This window comes from Typopeltis vanoorti, chromosome 16, assembly GCF_054136105.1.
Source record: "Typopeltis vanoorti isolate ZY-2024b chromosome 16, IOZ_Tvanoo_1.0, whole genome shotgun sequence".
NCBI classification, from domain to species: Eukaryota; Metazoa; Arthropoda; class Arachnida; order Uropygi; family Thelyphonidae; genus Typopeltis; species Typopeltis vanoorti.
In genome coordinates this window covers 117,915,480-117,935,532 of record NC_143564.1, presented here as the reverse complement: position 1 = coordinate 117,935,532, position 20,053 = coordinate 117,915,480, and the positions used below count along the sequence as shown (strand labels likewise).

General features: G+C 38.3%; 1 protein-coding gene across 3 annotated transcripts in view; it reads right to left on the bottom strand.

Moving 5' to 3' along the window:
• LOC150098282 (uncharacterized) overlaps nucleotides 1-20,053 on the bottom strand; it is a 709,319-nt gene that overhangs the window by 168,288 nt on the left and 520,978 nt on the right. For all 3 annotated transcript variants that reach the window (XM_090406261.1, XM_090406264.1, XM_090406263.1), the window contains 2 exons: nucleotides 7,553-7,651; nucleotides 7,133-7,370 (listed from right to left, as the gene is read on the bottom strand). In XM_090406261.1, the coding sequence (XP_090262387.1) occupies nucleotides 7,133-7,370; nucleotides 7,553-7,651 (337 nt within the window). The remainder of the gene's footprint in view (nucleotides 1-7,132; nucleotides 7,371-7,552; nucleotides 7,652-20,053) is intronic.

Here is a 20,053-nt window from a genome sequence, read left to right as displayed (position 1 = left end):
AGAAGTATAACATCATCTCATAAAGTCAAGAGGTGAGATTAACATCTCCAATTTTGATATCAGGTTTAATACCTTTCCTTCAAATTGAGATCCATATAGATAATGAGTAACAATGGAGATAATGTACACCCTTGTCTAACAACATCAGATCATCTTCCTGTGACTACTTCAATTGTAACAGCTGATTTACAACTCAATTATATCAAGCAGTGCTTGATATTTAGTGGGGTGTTGCTAAAACCAAGGAGCACAGAGGATGGGGACCAGGAGATGTTTAGACAGTTGAGCTTGGCAAGTGCAAGAAGAATGATTGTTATGGGAGATTTTAACTATAGCAGTAGAAATTGGGGAGAGGAAGATGCATGTAGCAATAAGGGAATGGCATTTCTAGAATTCTTGAGGGACAAATGTCTTAGGCAACATGTAATAGAGGGAACAAGAGGTTCAAGAGTTTTGGATTTGATCATAGCATCAGAAGAGTTGATAATAACTGAGATGACATCTCTCCCACCAGTTGGAGAGATGTCATCTCTCCACCAGTTGGAGAGATAACATCATCATCAGTTGGAGAGATGAGAGGCTTTTGGCTTGGAAGATGAATAGACGTGCAGGAGTATCAAAGCGACAGGACCATATGTGAAATAATAAGGCAGCTGATTATAATAGTCTTAGACATCAACTTGGGGAAGTTTCATGGAAGGAAGAAGTAGAAGGCCATTATATCATTAGTGCTTAGGAAATTGTGAAGGAATATTTGTAAGCAGCAATAGTAAGCTGTATTCCACAAGTGAAGAGGAGGACACAATTTGGAGTAAAGTGAATGACAATATTAAACAGGAACTGCATGTGAAATATAAGGAGACAGGTGAAGAGCAGATGCATGACGAATATAAGACACAGGCCAAGAGAGTGACTAGTATGTTAAGGAAAGTGAAACGGGAATATGAGACGAAATTGCCCTAAGATCCAAAGAAAATCCTAGGGGGGAATTTTTTAGCTATGTGGCCAATAGGAGGAGAAATTGTGGAAGAATGATATTGTGGGATAAAAATGGGAACAGAGTGACTGATGCAGAGGACATAGTTCAACTCCAAACTTACAGAAGAATTTTTCTGGCTTTCTTTTCATACCTTCTATCTATATCTGTCTTTTGGAATAGTCTTCATGTCTCTTATTAAGAATTTAGGATTGTAAAATCAATGTTAAAAAGTTCCCTCTTTCTATTTAACTTTCTTTTTATTCTTTTTTTATATCTAGTCCACAAGACCTATACCACACTAGTGCTGTGTGGGCAGTGTTGAAGAACAACCTTATTCACCTAAACATAGCAAGATATTTGATTCATGCTCTGAATAGTAATCGCAGACTGCAAGAAAACAATTCATGTATTAAAAGTACATTTTTTGTGCTTAAACTTGAATGTTATGATGGCTTTGATTCTGCTATTCTACTGTTATAAAATACTGTGCACAACTGCATGCTACTATATATTTTTAATATTAATATTCTTTGTTCATTATATTAATAATTAAAATAAATCTCACAATGGCTTTTTAAAGCATACGCAATTTACAGACAAAAATACTGGTGGTGGTGGTGGGTAGTAGATGCCGTTGATGTAGATGATGATGGTAGTTGTGGTTCAGTGTAGTTGGCGGAGATGGAGGAGGAGTTGAGTAGGTGCCCTCCCTTGATGAGTATTTGGACTCCTTGGAGGTGTCACAAAATAATAATAATTATTATTATTATTGGTTAGTGGTGTGGTTGGTTGGCGATTTTTTGTCTGTTTTTATTATGATTTCCCTTAGAAAATTAGTGTTTTGTAGTATACTAGTGTAGATTTTAGTGTTTTATAGAGTATTTGGTATTTTATCACATATTTTTTATTAAGATATTTCAATATTTAGTATACGTTTAAAATGGTGCCAAAAAGGGGCAAGAAATGTAATGCTAAAAAAAGCACCACAGGCGAGAACAAGAAGGCTAGCCCTGTTAGCGAGGTTATTGCACACATGGAGGAGGCTAATGAAAATGAATTAACTGCCAAAATAGTGAAGTTGAAGCATATCATGAGAGAGATGAAGCAGGAATTGCAAAAAGTTGAGAGATGTTTAAACAAGTATAGGGAGAAAAAGGAAAATGAACAGGAAAATAACAAACAACAAAGCAAGGAAATAGTCAGGAAATAATGGAAATCAGGTAAGTTACAGTCAGTAAAAAGAAAAGAGTTAATTGGTATGATGACTCTATAATAAAATGTGCTATAGATGAGCGAGTTATAACATCGAGTTTTCCTGGAGCGATTTAACTGGCGATAAGTTCATTATGAGAGAGGACATGAAAGGGTTGTTCGAAGAGAAGTGTGAAGAGTGTCATAGAAAGTGAAAATCGTTAGTATTTTACCTCGTTATGATAAAAATGAATTAAAAAGAAGGGCTATGATGGCAAATGCTTCAATACATAGGCTATGTAGCAGGAATGGATGCGAGTTTTTGGATGTGGGAGTGAGTTTGATGGAAGATTGGATCTGTATAAGAGGGATGGCCTACATCTGAATGCATTTGTTATCAGGAGTCTAGAAAAACTAATAACTGGTATGAGACCTAACACAGAGAGTCAGGGAAACTAAATTATAAAGGGAGGAATGGTGTGAATGTGAGTGTAAAAACGACAATGTTATATAACTGTGTTAATGATGGGAATGAGCTTTGTCATGGAAATGTTGACGAGGAGAGAACGATTTTGGGTTTGTGTTCATCAGGTTCGAACCTATCATATGAGTATAAAGATGTCTACACGTGTAAGGCATTCGAGAATAATAGAGATCTACAAATTGTCCAACTGTGTCAGGCGGACTGCACACAAGACAATACAAAAGAACAAACAGGTAGATTATTATGTCTGTAAACGAATTCTAGGAATATAAGAAACTAAGGGATAGAGTTTGTTGCCTTAGTCAATATGTTGCGACCTCAGATTGTAGGTATTAGTGAGACCTGACTATCAGAATCAGACCTACTAACTGGTATTGATCATCAAGGGTACAGTATTTTTTAGGAAGGATAGACATGAGAGGAGGGGGCATCCAACTAATTATATTGGATAACTTAAATCCAGTTAGAGTTGAGACCTATGATTGTAGTAATACTACTAACAATATTCCATGCAGCCATCTGGTGTGAGGTGGAATCTAACAAGACTAATTACATAGTGGAGGTGTTGTTACAGACCTGGTAGATCAGTTGCTAGTGATGAAGAAATGCATCACCAAATAGAAAAGATGAGCACGAAAAGAGTAATCATAATGGGAGACTTTAATTATCCAAATAGCAGTAGAATCTCATGAGAAGAATGAAAACACATTTATTGAGCAGTTACAGGACAACTTCCTCAAGCAGAATGTGACAGAAGGAACTCGAGGGCAAAGAGCATTAGATTTGATTAGGAAGTGACTAAGCTTATGAATGTTCCATTCAGAAAAGGTTACATGCTGAACTACAAAGCAGGAAATTATGACCAACTGAGGAGTATACTGAGTTCGGGGGAATGGGATTGGTTGCTGGATGGAAAGAATATCGACAGTGCATGGAAAGCGTTTAAACAATACTTAAATGATGCAATATCAGAATGTGTCCTGAGAGTTCGAATAATAAATACAGTAGGAGACAAATGGATGTGTAATCTTATCAAGTAAGAGATTCGTAAGAAAAGGACGATGTGGAAGGAATACCGTTTGCATAAGGATGACATGAGTTACGAACGTTATAAGCAGCAGGATAGAATAGTCACAACTGCTTTACGGAAAGCAAAGTCTGAGTATGAAAGGAAACTAGCTCTGCATGCTAAAGGCAACCAACAAGAATTCTACTGATATGCTGCAAGTAAAAGAAAGAATGAATAGGAAAGAATAACTCTTCTAAATCCAGACGGTGTGAAGGTTACAGATGCAAAAGAGGTTGTTCAGTTAATGAGTGCCCATTTTGTAAAGCTATCAACCTGGTGAATGCAACAATGAGCTCACTGTTACTTCACTAGATGAAGAAACGCAGGTGTGTGAGGCCAAGGTAGAGCTCTTGCACAAAATGAATAAGAATTCAGCAATATGGACCAATGGAATATCATCATGTGTGCTAAAACAGTGTTCAGCTGAACTGGCCATTCCTTTGACCAGCATGTTTAATATGAGTCTCAGAAAAGGAAAGATTTTGCAGGATTGGAAGAAATAAATGGTAATTCCAGTGCGCAAGGGTGGTGCAAAGACCGATGTATCCAACTATCGACCAATTAGTATCTCAGGAGTGGTGGTGAAGATTTTGGAAAAATTGGTTAGGGCCCACATCCAGAAATGGGTTAACACTGAATCTCTACATAGAAATGAACAACATGGGAACTAGACAAGTGGAATGGATACAATGATACTTTTGGATTTTGCTAAGGCTTTTGACAGAATACAGCATGGTAGACTGTTGCATAGATTGGAGAAAATGGGTTTGGGTTATACAATATTAGCATGGATAAGAGGATGGCTGACTGACAGATATCAAAAAGTGGTATAGGGGGATCTGAGTCTGCAAGGTAACAAGTGGTGTACCACAAGGATCAGTGCTTGGTCCATTGTTATTCAATCTGTACATTAATGATATTGGGAAGGATTTGACAAGTGACACACAGCTATTTGCTGATGATGCAAAGATACGTAGGGTAACCAGGAATGCTGTTGATAAGCAGTTTTTGCAGAATGATTTGAATAGGCTGGAATTGTGGGCATATGAAAATGGGTGTCAGTTCAATGTCAGTAAATGTAAAGTCATTCACACTTCGGCATGATTAGATATCCAATGTTGTATTATATTGTTGGGATTGTGCTAGAAGAAACTGTTGAATCTAGGGATCTTGGAGTGTTAATAGATAGGAAGTTGAAGCTCAGAGGCCATGTGGCAAAGATTGCAAATACAACTCAAAAGATAAGGATGTTATTTTGCCTCTTTACAAGGCCTTGATAAGACCTCACTTGGACTATTGTGCGCAGGTCTGGTCTCTTGGTTTCCTGCCGTGATTCTAATATATTGGAGAGAGTACAAAGGAGAGTGTTAAAAATGATATCAGGATTGTGGAATATTGAAATATTGATTATGGAGACAGATTGAGAATTTGTAGACTGCAGACACTAGCAAAAAGGAGAAGGAGGGGCAATATGATTGAACCTTAGAAACTTCTGAAAGGGTCATACAGGATTTCAATTGATGGAGAGTGGGGAAAGGATGAGAGGGCATCCTTGGAAGCTGAGAATGAAGGCCACCAAGAAGGGCATGAGGGCTAGATTTTTCTCTCAGAGGGTGGTACGTGATTGGAATGGATTGCCTTTGGATGTTGTGAGTGCAAGCAGTGTGAATGAATTCAAGAATAAGTGTGATAGCTGGTGTGTGTACTATGTGGCCTCCCGAGTCTCTGACTCCCTGGAGGTCTCTCTTAATAATAATAATAATAAAGAGTACAGGCTGTCCTTGGCTTTTTATTCACCAGAGATGATAGACTTTTTAGCTAATTATTTAATTTTTGATTTACGAGATTAGAAACCCCAGAAATTTCTTCTGGAAAAAGAAAAGGCTATGTACTCACACCAAAGATACTAACTCCAGAAACAGCTGAAGAAAAGGTCAAGAAAAGGTTCCTCTAGACTAGGATTGAATCCATCTTTCTTCTGATGATATAGCACCAATCAAGGAAGTTACCTGGCTACGCAGGTACTTATGCAAACAAGTTATCGATAGTTTTAGATAATGAGTTTTCATTTATTATTATTATTATTGTTCTTGAATTCATTCACACTACTTGCACTCACAACATCCAATGGCAATTCATTCCAATCACATAACACACTATGAGAGAAAAATCTAGCCCTCACCCCCCCCCCCCTTCTTAGTGGCATCCATACTCAGCTTTCAAGCATGCCTTCTTGTCTTTTCCCCACCCTCCATAAATTAAAAAATTCCATCAACTGAAATCCTGTATGACCCTTTCAGAAGTTTGTAAGTCTCAATCATATCATTCCTCTTTCTTCTGTTTGCTAGTGTCTGCAGTCTACAAATTCTCATTCTGTCTTCGTAATCAGTATTCAAAAATCCTGATATCATCTTTAACACACCCACTATACCAGAATCACAGTGGAAACCAGGAGACCAGACCTGCATATAATAGTCCAAATGATAACAATCCATCTTATCAAGCCTTGCAAAGAGGCAAAATGACATCCTTATCTTTACATGTGAACATTCGTTTCAGCATTGCAATTATCTTTTAAGTTGTATTTGCAAGCTTTGCAACATGGCCCCTGAACTTCAACTTCCTGTCTACTAACATTCCAGGATTCCTAGCCTCATCAGTTTCTTTTAACATAATCCTGCCAATATAATATTGGCAGGACTGTGTTATCTCTACTTGGGCCTGGCTCCCACTGAAGAGACCTCAATAAAGGTCGAAACTAGTCTGGGCAGTGGCCCTTCCCTTAATGCATAACATTAAACATATCCGCAAGGAGATGTGTTTGCATTATAGGAGATACTGAGACAGGAGTGTTGGTAGCATGCTCCACCTTTGCAACGAGTTGCCCTGGTGTTGTACCACCTTAACCCAGTCCTGAAGATACTTTCAGGCACAAACTTTGTTTGCTCACACTTGGATAAAGGATTAAACTAATTTTATTATTTCTGGATGCTAGATCACTGAAAGATCTGGTAATGCATCCATGTTTTATTTAAAACTGTTTTATAAAATGAAACAGCAGTGCTGTGGTGAGTAGTATTTTTTCTGCCTGTGAACTTTTGTAGTACAACAAAAAAGATATGATTTGAGACAATGCATGTAATTTAAAATAATTATGTAATTAATCTTTATTCTGGAGTAACAGTATATCACTGTGAAGCAGAAAAACAATGTTATAATGCATGATCAGTTTTTACTAACAGATTTGACAGTATATCACAATCTGGATCAAATAATTATGTTGGAAAGGGCAGGAGTACTGAAAGAAACCGTCTGATTTTAAAATATTTATTCCTTTTATATTAAATAACCTAGTTAATATATCTTCATAATTTAAACAATAACTGGTATTATAAAAAGTGGGGCTGACCTTTTTTTTCAGTGCCTTTAATATTTTCTTTTGTTTCCAGTTGTTTCTGGGAGATGTCTATTCCACTAAATAAAGTAGCACTGCTATCATGCATTTTGCTTGTGGAAAACAAAAGAGATGAGGATTCTGTTGACAATAACTGTTGGCTGATTACCTGAGATGTTTCTTTCTGTTTCAGAATAGCAGCATTCAAATCTTCAGTGTGTTTTGGATTTTTTGGTGAAGTAACAGATGAAATCTGTAAAAATGAAGGGGGGGGAACACAAAAACTCAGAAACACAGAAAAAGCATTTGAAGTATAGAAGGAATTAATAATAATAATAAAATCAGTAATAATGTGAGTCACAAAGTCTTCAGAATTCTAAATGTTTTTTCAACTGAATGTATATACCTAAGCCAAATCTCACTTACAATACTTACCTTTGGTACAGAAAATAAGTCTATATCAGGACTTTCACTTGCAGAATCCTGAAATAATAGTTCTTCATCATCAAAGAGTGAGGTACTCCGTTGTTTTATCTGAAATTTAAAAGCAAACTACAATTTTTGATATTTAAAGAAACTTCACCCTGTATGAATGTTGATTTTTAAAATTTAAAAATGAAACATTTGCTGAAAAAAAAAATTAAAAAATCAGAGAAGTAAAATGTATAACAACGATAATCATTTCCACAATGCAAAACTGTGGTCAATTGTATTTTGGCTGAAACTGATCAACATCCAGTAAGTACAGAAATCTCTCAATTATCCAATCGTAGTGTAAACCCAATTAATTGAAGGTGCAGTTATATAGTGCTGTATTAGATGTCAGCTGACAGACTAATCCAATCAAGCAGATAATTGAAGGTTTGGTCATTTGAAGGCCTGATAATTGAGAATTACATCAAAATTCTTATGAATATGAAAGATAAATAGGAAAAGTTCTCGACTTTCATAAAGCTTGTCCACTGTATATGAAAACACAAGAAATACAACTTCAGTCACAATCTACTGTACATGAAACTGAAGTGTGTGTGTGGGGGGGAAATGGGAGCTTGAAGGGTAAATCATTACTAAACATATTTCATGGCTACACATACTCCAAGTGCTCTGCATATGCAGGCTTTACTTTCAGAACATTACTCATATAAACTGATGTGCTAATTCATGTGTTCACATTATATCATTTGAAATTGTTAGTTATCATCATCTATTTCCTGATATGTGCCTTAAATGGGTGTTCAGGCTACTATGACAAACTACATGATTAAGTTTACAATATTATACATCTCCTGTCCACAGTTTTCCTCCACTTAGTTTATTATTTGTCAGCAGTCCAATATTGTCATATCTAGTCCTTTCCTTCATGCTTACATGGGGATCAGAATACATTATGAAAATTATGGAAACAAGTACTGTGTTCTCTAACACGGAAGTTATTTCCATAATTTTCCATAATGTATTGTCATAGGAGTGGTGGTAAAAGTATTGGAAAAGTTGGTAAAGACAAAATTCAAGAAAGGATGGATCAGGATATGATACTCTGGTAGGGGCCAACATGGTTTTGTTAAAGGTCGATCCTGCCTTAGCAATTTATTAACTTTTTATAACAGAATGACATCTGAGTTGGACAAAGGGAATGGCTACACAGTGGTACTTTTGGATTTTGCTAAGGCTTTTGACAGGATACCCCAGGGAATATTGTTGCACAAATTGGAGCAGATGGGGATGGATACTAAATTGGTGATATGGATAGGAGAATGGCTCAGGGAGAGATACCAGAAGGTGGTGTATGGAGGAGCAGAGTCCAGGATGAGGCAGGTGATCAGTGGTGTGCCTCAGGGCTCTGTGCTTGGGCCATTGTTGTTTAATTTGTACATAAATGATATAGGAAATGGCTTCAAGGGAGATATTCATGTTTGCTGATGATGCAAAGTTGAGTAGTGCAATAAAAAATCAAACTGATGTTGAGAGTTTGCAGGATGATTTAAATAAGCTGACAAAATGGGCAAAAGGTAATGGATGTCAGTTCAATGTGGAAAAGTGTCAAGGTATGCATTTTGGGATTAAAAGATTAAAAAATTAATAATAAAAATTCGACACAATAAAAAGTAACAAATACAGTCAGCTCTTGCTATAGCAACTATAGCTGTAATAAGAGTGGTTTTTTTTTTACAATAGGGAGTGACGGGTGAGTGCATTGTGAATGTGGGGCACGTAAATGATTTCAAGGTTCAATATGACAGGCATGTTGCCATCTTCACTAAAAACTGTGCTTAAATAGCTGAAGTTCTCCACTGAGAATGCAGTTGAAGTTTTCTATGTTCCTGCCTATTTTCATAGCTTTGGTCTTTTTACTGCTGATTTTCACATCAAGTTTGTCACAGCTGTTATTCAATTTAGGTAGAGAATCCTGGAGACTTGTACTGGATTTGTTTACATCATCTGCATAAAGCAAACCACTAAGTTTAACATCTCTGATTCTGGTATCAAATTAATCTCACATCTTTTGTAATAGGATCTGTATAGGTGACAAATAAAAGCAGAGATAGAGTGCATCTTTGTCTCATGTCTGACATTACACCAAACCACCTTTTCTCCTAATACTACTTCTTCCTAGCATTATGTCCCACTTGGTGCAGGGTCTGCTGTTTTGCATTTGGCCCTCCATTTCATTCAGCTTGCAGCATCAAGTAGGGTGGATACTCATGGCCAGCATATCTTCTTTTAGGCTATCCATCCATCACTTTTTCGGGTATCCTTTATGTTGTTAGCCATCTGGGCTAAGTGTAAGGGTGCATCTTGCAATTCCTTGTCAGTCCTGGCTACATGGTCATGCAATTGTAGGCATGCTTCCTGCATCTTCTCTGGGATTGGGCAACACTAAGAGTTTTCTGGATGTCATCATTTGTAATATGGTTTAGTCGTGTGTATCCCAGTGTCCCTCAGAGCATTTGCTTTTCCATGACATCCAGTGCCTGTTCATGCCCGTTTGTTACAGGACAGCACCTTTCTCCATAAAGTGCAATTGGTCAAATGACTGTACAATAGATCTTGGATTTGAAATGCAGGAATATTTTCTTTATTTTCTTGTCACACAGGACTCTAGTAACCTTACACCATTTCAGCCAGGCAGCATTAATGCATGTTCTGGTGTATGGGAGGGTGGTACTACTATCATATGTCACACAGGATCCAAGGTACTGAAAGTTAGAGGTCTTAGTAAGTTCAGTACTGATGACTAGAATTGTGCGATCTGTTTGGCACCACATTCTAACAGTTCAATTCTAACAGCTATTTACAACTTAAATATAAACTAAGTAATGCTCTATATAATGTTCTTTTACCCCATATAAATGCAACATTTCGAAAAGCTTTTCTCACCTCGCTATATGCCTTTTCCAGATCTGCAACTTTAAAATTTAACTACAGATTGTTCTTTTATTTGCACAATTTCTCAACTATTTAAATTAAACTTGCCAAGAAATTATATTCTTGTTTAATCCTTTATCAAAATGTAAGCAAACAAAGTTTGTGCTTGAAGTATTTTCACACGAGGCTACTTGTATAGAGGCTGATGACTTCACATCAATTGCCTTCGTATCCCGTAATGCAAAGCACACTTCATTTTGAAAATGCATAATGCTATTCATTATGGGAATTACTCCGAATTACTGTGTTCGGATATCTCGATATTGGATGTCCTGCTTGTATGGCCACAGAAGGACAGTTTGCAACTGCAAGGGACCTGGTATATTCCTGGTAGGTCTATGGGATGTGGCTGGTCTTTGGTGGAGCAGATAAGAGTTGCCAATTTCTTATGTGGTCTGTAAATGGTTATAAGGTCATATTTCCTTAGGATTTTTGTTACTTTTGTTAACTGCCCCGGATATATGGAATGGTGATAGATTTTGAGTAATCTCTGCTTTGAAGGAGAATGGTTCCTGTTACATGGTTTTATTTTTTGGGGGTTGTAGCCATTGGCTAAGAAAGTGTTAAGGAAATGTCAAGTTTAGTAGTTAGGCCACTGTTATCTGAATAGACTAATTTTGCCCCATGTGGGGTGGTGTGACTGCTGGTGAATATGTCTACCCAATACATTCGCCAGCAGTCACACACTAAGATTGATGAGCCCTCTCAGAATGCTTGAGAATCCCACACATCATCAGAGGCAGGCCTTGCAAATCAACCTGGAGAAAATGCTACAGGGACATCTGCCAGTACTAGAACTGTTCACAGAGTTGCATGCCTTAGGCTACCACAGCAGAGCTTCTGCGAACAAGCCACAAATTCCCCCATCCCTCAATGAAAAACAACATTTGGACTGTGGAGCAACAAATCATGCTTTGAAATGTTTCACTCTAATGGTTGTGTTTAGATCTAGAGATTATCCAGGGAACAATCCTGGCAGGAGTGCATCATTCCAACTATCAAGTTTGGTGGTAATGGTATGGGGGTGTTCCAGTTGGATGAGACTTGATCCATTCTGAAACTACCTCCACATCCTGGATAACTTCATGCTTCTGATGCACATTTCAGTATGACAATGCTCCACAATGCAATGCAAATCTTGGACATGCAATGCATACTGCACTGCATGTCCAAGACTAGTTTCCACAAAACAACATTGAAGTGTTGGACTGGCTAGCTCGGAGTCCAGACCTCAACCCCATCAAACATCTTTGAGACAAATTAGAATGTAGAATTCCCTCCAGACTACAGCAGCCATTACAAGCATCAGCAATGGGGGTAATTCTGCACAAAGAATGAAAGAATATTCTTGTTGCTGTCATTCATACAAAAGGTGGTCCAACTTGGTACTAGAAATGTAATTAAAATGCATTTTTTAATTAATATATGAAGTATTTGGACACTACTAGATGTCCACGTCTTCTCATGAGTATGTACATGTCGATACAAGTCAATACACACACACACACACACACACACGTCTAGGAAGAGGTTTACTGCTTTTTCATTTGCTATAAAGTAGTCTATTATTGATTTTTGTCCTCTTGCACATCATGTGTAGTTATGTATATTTTTATGTTTGTAAAATGTATTCATTATTTCTAAATTATTATATATTGTATAATCAATGAGATGCTTTCCATTTTTGTTTACTGTTGGTTCTCTAAATTTTTTAATATTGCTGTTAATTTTTTTTCCCATTCCTATTCTGGCATTAAGATCTCCGGCTATAATTATATGGTCTGTTTTATTTAATTTTTCATATATTCCTTGTAACTCTTTGTAAAAGTAATCAAAGTAATCATTTTCTTTTTCTTTTCCTTCTTCAGGGGCATAACTCCAACAACTGTTAAATTTTATTTATTTAATTTTAATTGCACTTCTAATATTCTTTCCTTCCAGTATGTATGAGTTATTTTTGCTTTAATTGATTTCTGGATCCAAATCGTTACACCAGCTTTTGCATGTATTTGTTTGTCCACTCTACTGAAAAATGTATATATAAATATATATTTACATACAATGGTACCTTGGTTTGCGAGCATAATTCGTTCAGGAAACGTCCAAAGCGAATTTCCCCATCAGAAATAATGGAAACTCAGATGATTTGTTCCAAAATTAAAAAATATTCATATAAAAATTATTAATACAAAATACATATACCTTCGTATACCTTATATATGTGTATACCTTTTTATATTTTTATTATTTAAATGTAATATACATAAAGTAATCGAATTTATTAATTACATTAAAATTACATATTACAGTAATTGTATTGGGTAGGACGACTTTCATTATCATTAACGGAATCACTGCTATCTGTTGACTCTTTTTATTTTTGTGCGACTTTAACAAGGAACCTATCCAATGACACTTGCTTTTGCCTCCTTTTGAGGATTTCACGGAAATATGACATTGCATTGTCATTAAACAGATTCATCGCTCGCACTGCTACAGCCTTACTTGGGTGGTGCTTTTCTACAAAATTTTGCACTGTTTCCCACATTTTACACACCTCCCTAATCTCATTTGAAGAGAGGGATGTCTCAGTCTTTTTCTCCTCCTCCTCAGACGAGATCTCCTCCATAACCTCTTGCTGTTGCTCACGATGCAGATCCATCAGTTTGTCGTTGGTAAACTCCTGACCATGTGCCACCACCAGCTCTTGAATGTCATCCTCATTCACCTCCAGTCCTATGGTCTGCCCCAAGGACACAATTTCATCGACAACTGGCAGCTCCTGTTTATGAGCAAACACCTTGACGCAATCAGACCACAGTTTTCTCCAAGTAGAATTAAGGGTTCTCTTGGTTACCCCATCCCAGGCTTTATTGATGATCTTGATGCAGTTTACGATGCAAAAATGATTTTTCCAAAATTCTCGGAGGGTAAGGTTAGTTCCTTCGGTCACCTCGAAGCATCGCTGAAATAGTGCCTTGGTGTAAAGCTTTTTAAAGTTCGAAATGACATGCTGATCCATGGGCTGGAGTAATGGAGTAGTGTTGGGAGGAAGGAACTTGACCTTAACGAACTCGAATTCTTCCAGTAAGTCGTCCTCAAGGCCTGGAGGATGAGCAGGAGCATTAACCAGCAAGACTTTGGGTGGCAATTTTTTTTCTAAAAGATATTTCTTCACTGCAGGACCGAAGACCTCGTTAATCCACTCAACGAACAAGATACGAGTGACGCAAGCCTTGCTGTTGAACTGTTAGCGTTTAACTGGCTTTACTGCACCTTGCATTTCTTGAAGGCTTGTGGATTCTCAGAATGATACACGAGCAGGGGCTCGACTTTGAAATCACCGCTTGCATTAGCACACAGCAAGAGGGTGAGACGGTCTTTCATGGGCTTGTGACCGAGTATTGCATTCTCTTCTGCTGTAATGTAGGTCCTCTTTGGCATCTTTTTCCAAAAAATCCCCGTCACATCACAATTAAAAACTTGCTGCAGCAGGTAACACTCGGAAACCATGAGCTTCTGGAACTCTGCAACGAACGCCTCAGCTGCCTTTGCATCTGAACTTGCAGCCTCTCCGTGTCTCACAACACTATGGATGCCACTTCTCCTCTTAAAGTTATCAAACCATCCCCTGCTCGCCTTGAAGCCTTCTTCGTTTTCTGTAGACATACCTGGCAGTTTACTGACGAGGTCGGCATACAAGGCCTTTGCCTTCTCACAGATCAAGTTCTCAGTCACAGTATCACTTGCTAGTTGCTTTTTCGTTTATCCACACCAAAAGCAACTTTTCTACATCTTCCAGAATACGTGGCCATTGCTTTGATACTCTCATGACTCCTTTTGCTACATCTACATCTAGCCCTCTTAGTTCTTCTTTCTTCTTTAATACTGTGCAAATCGTTGATGTAGACTTCTTATAAAATCTTGCAATGACAGCCACTTGCATACCCTGTTCGTGCTTCCCGATGATTTCCTTCTTGACTTCCATCGTAATCATCTCCTTCTTACTGCCTTCCTTTTCAACCCTTTTCTTCATTGGGACCATTGTCATAGTACAGTTAATAAAGAACAGTCACTATATTTGGACACAAAATAAAAAAACACACGTGGCCTCATTTGTATAGTCATCATTCACTAGCATGAATGTTGACTATACAAATGAGGTATGCCGACTAAGACCGAGCATGTGAGACAATTACTGACAATCCCGAGCGGCTTGTTATCATGTGATGCTCGGCAGACAAAGCGTATAGGTAATACTCATACTGCAAAATCTCGCTCATTTATCAAGTTAAAATTTATTAAAAATTTTTGCTCATCTTGCAAAACACTCGCAGACCAAGTTACTCGCAATCCAAGGAACCACTGTATATATAAAACGGATAAAAATGAACCCCCCCCCTCAAATGTACTACAGATTTACTAATAATCTTTTGTGGATGGAAAACACAAAAAGGCCAGCCAATTGCTCTCACATTTAGGACTGTCTGTAAAGTGCCTGCAAATACATATTTCAATATACAGCTATGTCAATTAGTCTGATTAATGATCTGTATTATAGGTCAGCTAACTTTTAATGTATGGGATGATTAAAAAAAAAAATTCTTCCCAATTTAACTACTTCTTGAGTCGACCACAATGTTGTTAATCTATTTTTGAGAAGACTATCCATAAGTTGTTAACCTATAGCACATGGTAGTCTAAGGATCAGAAAATTTGCTTCTACTCTAAAGACAAACTATGGTACTTTTTCAAGCCACTTCTTCTGATAAGCAGAAATCTATGTCCTTTTCATAAGCATTCATGCCACAGTTCGATTCAAATCCATAACCTTTTAAATCAATAGCAGAAACACTTGGCATCAGCTTCTTCCCTTGTTGATCCAATGTTTTATTCTGAGTTTGCTACTAGGTCTCCAAGATCTGGTCCTTGTTTTCAAATGTCTCCATTTTTTCTTATTATAATACCTGTATATTTTAGACTACACAGTTCACTTCTTTTTATTATTATTACGGACGACTTCAGCGAGTCCTTGGACTCATCGAGGGGAGGCCCTAAACATCATGTCCACACAACTATTCGACATTCTCACAGTATCTATCATACCTTGCCTTGAACTCATTCACTGTCATTGTACCCACAACAGACTCTGGCAGCTTATTCCACTCATTTACCACTCCAAAAGTAAAGAACCCAGCTCTAACACACTTGCTAACCACACTCTTGCCCAGCTTCCATCGATGTCCCCTAGTTCTGCCACCACCAGTCCTAATCTCAAAAATATCCTCTGAATTAATCCTATAGAAACCCTTTAGCAATTTGAATGTCTCAATCATATCTCCCCTTTTCTGCCTATCAACTAATTTCTGCAACCCACAAATCTTCAACCTGTTCTCATAAAGTTCATTCCATAGACCTGCTATCATCTTGGACACTCGCCTCTGGATCCTCTCCACCTCCTCCCCACCAAGAAGAAACTTTGGTGACCAAATCTGGGCACAGTAGTTGAGATGAGGTCTTATCAAGGCTCGGTACAGAGGTACAGTAACTTGCTTGTCTCTGCTCGTCGAAGTATTTTTCAACAACCAAATGAGTTGATGAGCTGATTTAGCCACTTTTGCAATGTGCCCCATTCATCTCCCTATCCACCAACAACACTCCCATGTCTCTGGCCTCATCAATCTCATGGAGTACAGTTCGACCAATGTGGTATACTGCTGCTAATCTTTTCACCTGAAAATGCATAACCTTACATTTTGTCACATTAAATTGACATCCATTCTCCTTAGCCAAGAACTCCAATCTATCCAAGTCTTCCTGCAAGATTTTGACATCTTCTGCATTCACTATTGCCCTACCTAACTTTGCATCATCAGCGAACAATGAACTATTCCTCTTAGATCCTTCCCTATGTTGTTAATGAACAAATTAAACAGCACTGGTCCAAGAACAGAACCCTGCGGCACACCACTAGTCACAGGCCGTCTTTTGGACTCTACTCCTGAATAAACTACTCTCTGATATCGCTCCATCAACCACCCACCTATCCATCTCCCCAACCCTATATCCATTCCCATATGTTGTAGTTTACGGATTAGAATTCCATGTGGTATCCTGTCAAATGCCTTAGCCAGGTCCAGCAGTATCACTGTAAACCGATTACCCTTATCCAGTTCAGCTGTCACTGTGTTATAAAACTTGAGCAAGTTACTGAGGCATGATCTACCCTTCACAAAGCCATGCTGTTCCCCCCATACAGTATCTCATTATCATCAATCTGTTCCTGTTTTTTTCCCCTTGACTACTTTCTCCGAGACCTTGACAACGACTCCTGATATGCTGATCTGTCAGTAATTTGCAACAGTAGTCTTGGATCCTCCTTTATGCAGTGGAACTATTTTCCCCCTCTTTCCACACCTTTGGGACTAAACCAGACCCAAAACTCAGATTAAACAACAAGGTCAAGGGCACTGATAATTCTTTAGCCACTTCACGTAAGACCCATGCCAGTATACCATCCAATCCCATAGATGTATTCACATTAAGGTTCTGTAATAGACTATTCACCTCCACTTCATTCATCACAATTCCCGAATAAACTAATCGTTCCTTCATTTTTTCAATATCACCACCTGGATGATATACTCTTGCAAAGTGCTCGCTCAGTAATTCCACTATATCAACTGATTCAGTGACCTCCTTACCATCGTCATTACTTAAAATCATTCTGCCGTGTACAGTTTTTTTTTTTTTTGCTTGCAGCATATTGAAAGAACTGTTTGGGATTCTCTTTAGCTTGCATAGCTAGTTTCCTTTCATAATCCGTTTTTGCTTTTTTTACCACACTCATTACCCTTCTAGCCTGCACTTTATATTGTTTGTGTGCCTGCAGATCACCTTTCTCTTTTAATTCCCTCCTCAGTTGTTTCTTTTTTTGCAGCTCAAGCTTAATGGTGTTATTCATCCATTTAGCCCCTACTTGTTTTACTATTGGACCCTAGGTACACAATGAGCCATAACTTCCTGTAAATTCTCCTTGAACACTTCCCATGCTCTATCGAACATCCAGCCCTTGCAGTTTTACATGCTATGGCACTGATCCAAGCAATCTCCTAAGCTTGTCATACTTGCCAGTACGGTAATTCCACCTATACCCTGTCTTAATCAAAAATTCTATACCTTTAGCCACCTCCCAGGTCAAGACCTTATGATCATTCTCACCAATAAGTGGCAACATGGTCATATTCGTTACAGTCAAATTCTCAGATGCTATTACCAGGTCAAGGACTCTCAAATCCGTAGTATTTTCACTTACATGCTGTCTCAGATACCCTTAATAACTGAATAAAATCCATTTCCTTCCTCACATGTGTCCTCTCCTCTTTCCAGTCAATGTTACCATAGTTGAAATCCCCCATAATAATTACCCTCCTTCCACTGATTTCATCAATTTGTTTATGCATACTATCTCCACCATCTATTCCATCACCTGGTCTATAAAGCAGCACCCAACTGTATATTTTGTTCTGCCAGTCTCAATCTCACACCAAATAGCCTCAAATGAGCTCTTTTCACTATCCTGTGATACAACTTCAATTCTCCTTGGCTGCAGTTCATCATCTATCATCAATAACACTCCTCCCCCTCATTTTATTCTCTCTGTCCCTCCTAAACACACTATAACCTACACATTCTATCCCACTAACTATATCATCTTCTGTCAGCCATGTTTCACTAATGTCAATAACCTGTAGATAGGAAGAGCCAATCAAGACCAAAAATTCTTCCTTCTTGTTCCTAATACTCCTGGCATTAGTATACATGAAATGCAGAGGTCCCTTTGTCCCATCCCTATCTTGATGCATTATTTTAACTATCCCATTCCGATTTCTTGTCCTTAGTACTGGTTCAGGCACATTATATACATTCTTACACTCAACTGTCTCACTGATGTCCGCATATCCACTTTTCCCCTTCCTTGGTAGTTCTAGTTTCCCTGGTTCTGCACATCCATTTTCACTTCATTCAGCAACACTTTTTCCAGTCTCCGCTCACCAAATCCATTCAAATGCAGGCCATCCATCTTGTATAAATCCTTTCACCCATCAAACTCATTCCACACCACACCGTCTACATAAGCTGCGCAATAAGTCATTTGCGATTATGGCCCTCCATTTAAACTCCTCTCTGTCATACCACGGCAACAGACAGAGAGGAGTTAGCGATCCTAACTCTGTCACTCTTTTCTTTCGCTACCATTAACAATACTTTAAAGTCCTCTCTCAAAAAAATTTATCTCCCTTTCAATTCATTTGTACCTGCCACAACTATCAATTCTTTCACCCTCTGTTTTTGCGCTCTAATACTCTCACTTACATCCTTAAATTTCGCACCCGGTAAGTACGATTTAGTTAAACTCCCATCTATCACTCCTCTTAATAACCATACAACAGTCACCATACAACACTCTTTCCTTCATTTCAAAAACTCTCCCACTCTTATGCTTATTTTTCCTTTCAAACACTTGTTTATTTCCATTAGCCGAGGCACTCTGGAAAGAGTTTTGCAGGTGCTCTAACTCTCGCTGTGCACTGTGTATCACTGCGCGCAACCTAGCGATCTCTATCCTATCCCAATGGCTTTAACAGGCCTTTAAGGCCCACAACCTTCCAAGCATGCTTGGATTTCGTAACCGAAATACGAGGATAGAATGGTCACTCCTATGCCTCAGGGTATTCTTGGCTGTATCCCTGTGTGTTCGTGGGGCCTGTTTGCCTGCTTGCAGGATGAAAAACACCAGATAAACTGGCGGAAAAAACCCTACTGCCTGCGCCCAAGACCGGCTAACTTGGCTATGGCTGAGGAAGATCCTTCAGCTCCTCACGTCTCCAACGGGAATCGAACCTAGGACACTCCTTCCCCAGGCATATGGTTGCAAAGCGCAAAGCCACTAGGCTAATCACGCGGAACCTAGCGATCTCACTCCCTACAAATAAGTCCTTATTTTTTTCATCATTTAAACCATTTTCTCTCTCTGTATAGTTGCTTTCACTCTCTCTTTGATCACCGCTCTCATTGCCATCTTGTACAACATCGCAATTCCCTAGCAAGCCACTATTTTCACTCAGATTCTGGCTTTCTTCAACTATAACTATCTCACGACCTGACACATACTTCAATTCCTCACTTTGCTTACACTTTCTGCACATTCTCCCACCACTATCCATCCAAACTCCAGTCTCCTTCGGGAATGCATACATCCCACACACATCACATTGGACAAACTCCCTCACATTACAGTTTTTGAACAAAGGCGTCGTATTTTTGGACGCCATAATCTTACATCGCATTGGCACCATGTGCTATTCTATGAAACGTATCGTTAAAATACTAAGTTTAAATAAAACGTAATTCACACCAAAATCACACAGACACAACAAGCTACCAAAAATAAACAATACTACATTAAAATTTAAACCAATTCGTAAAGATGATTGACTTTATTCTTTT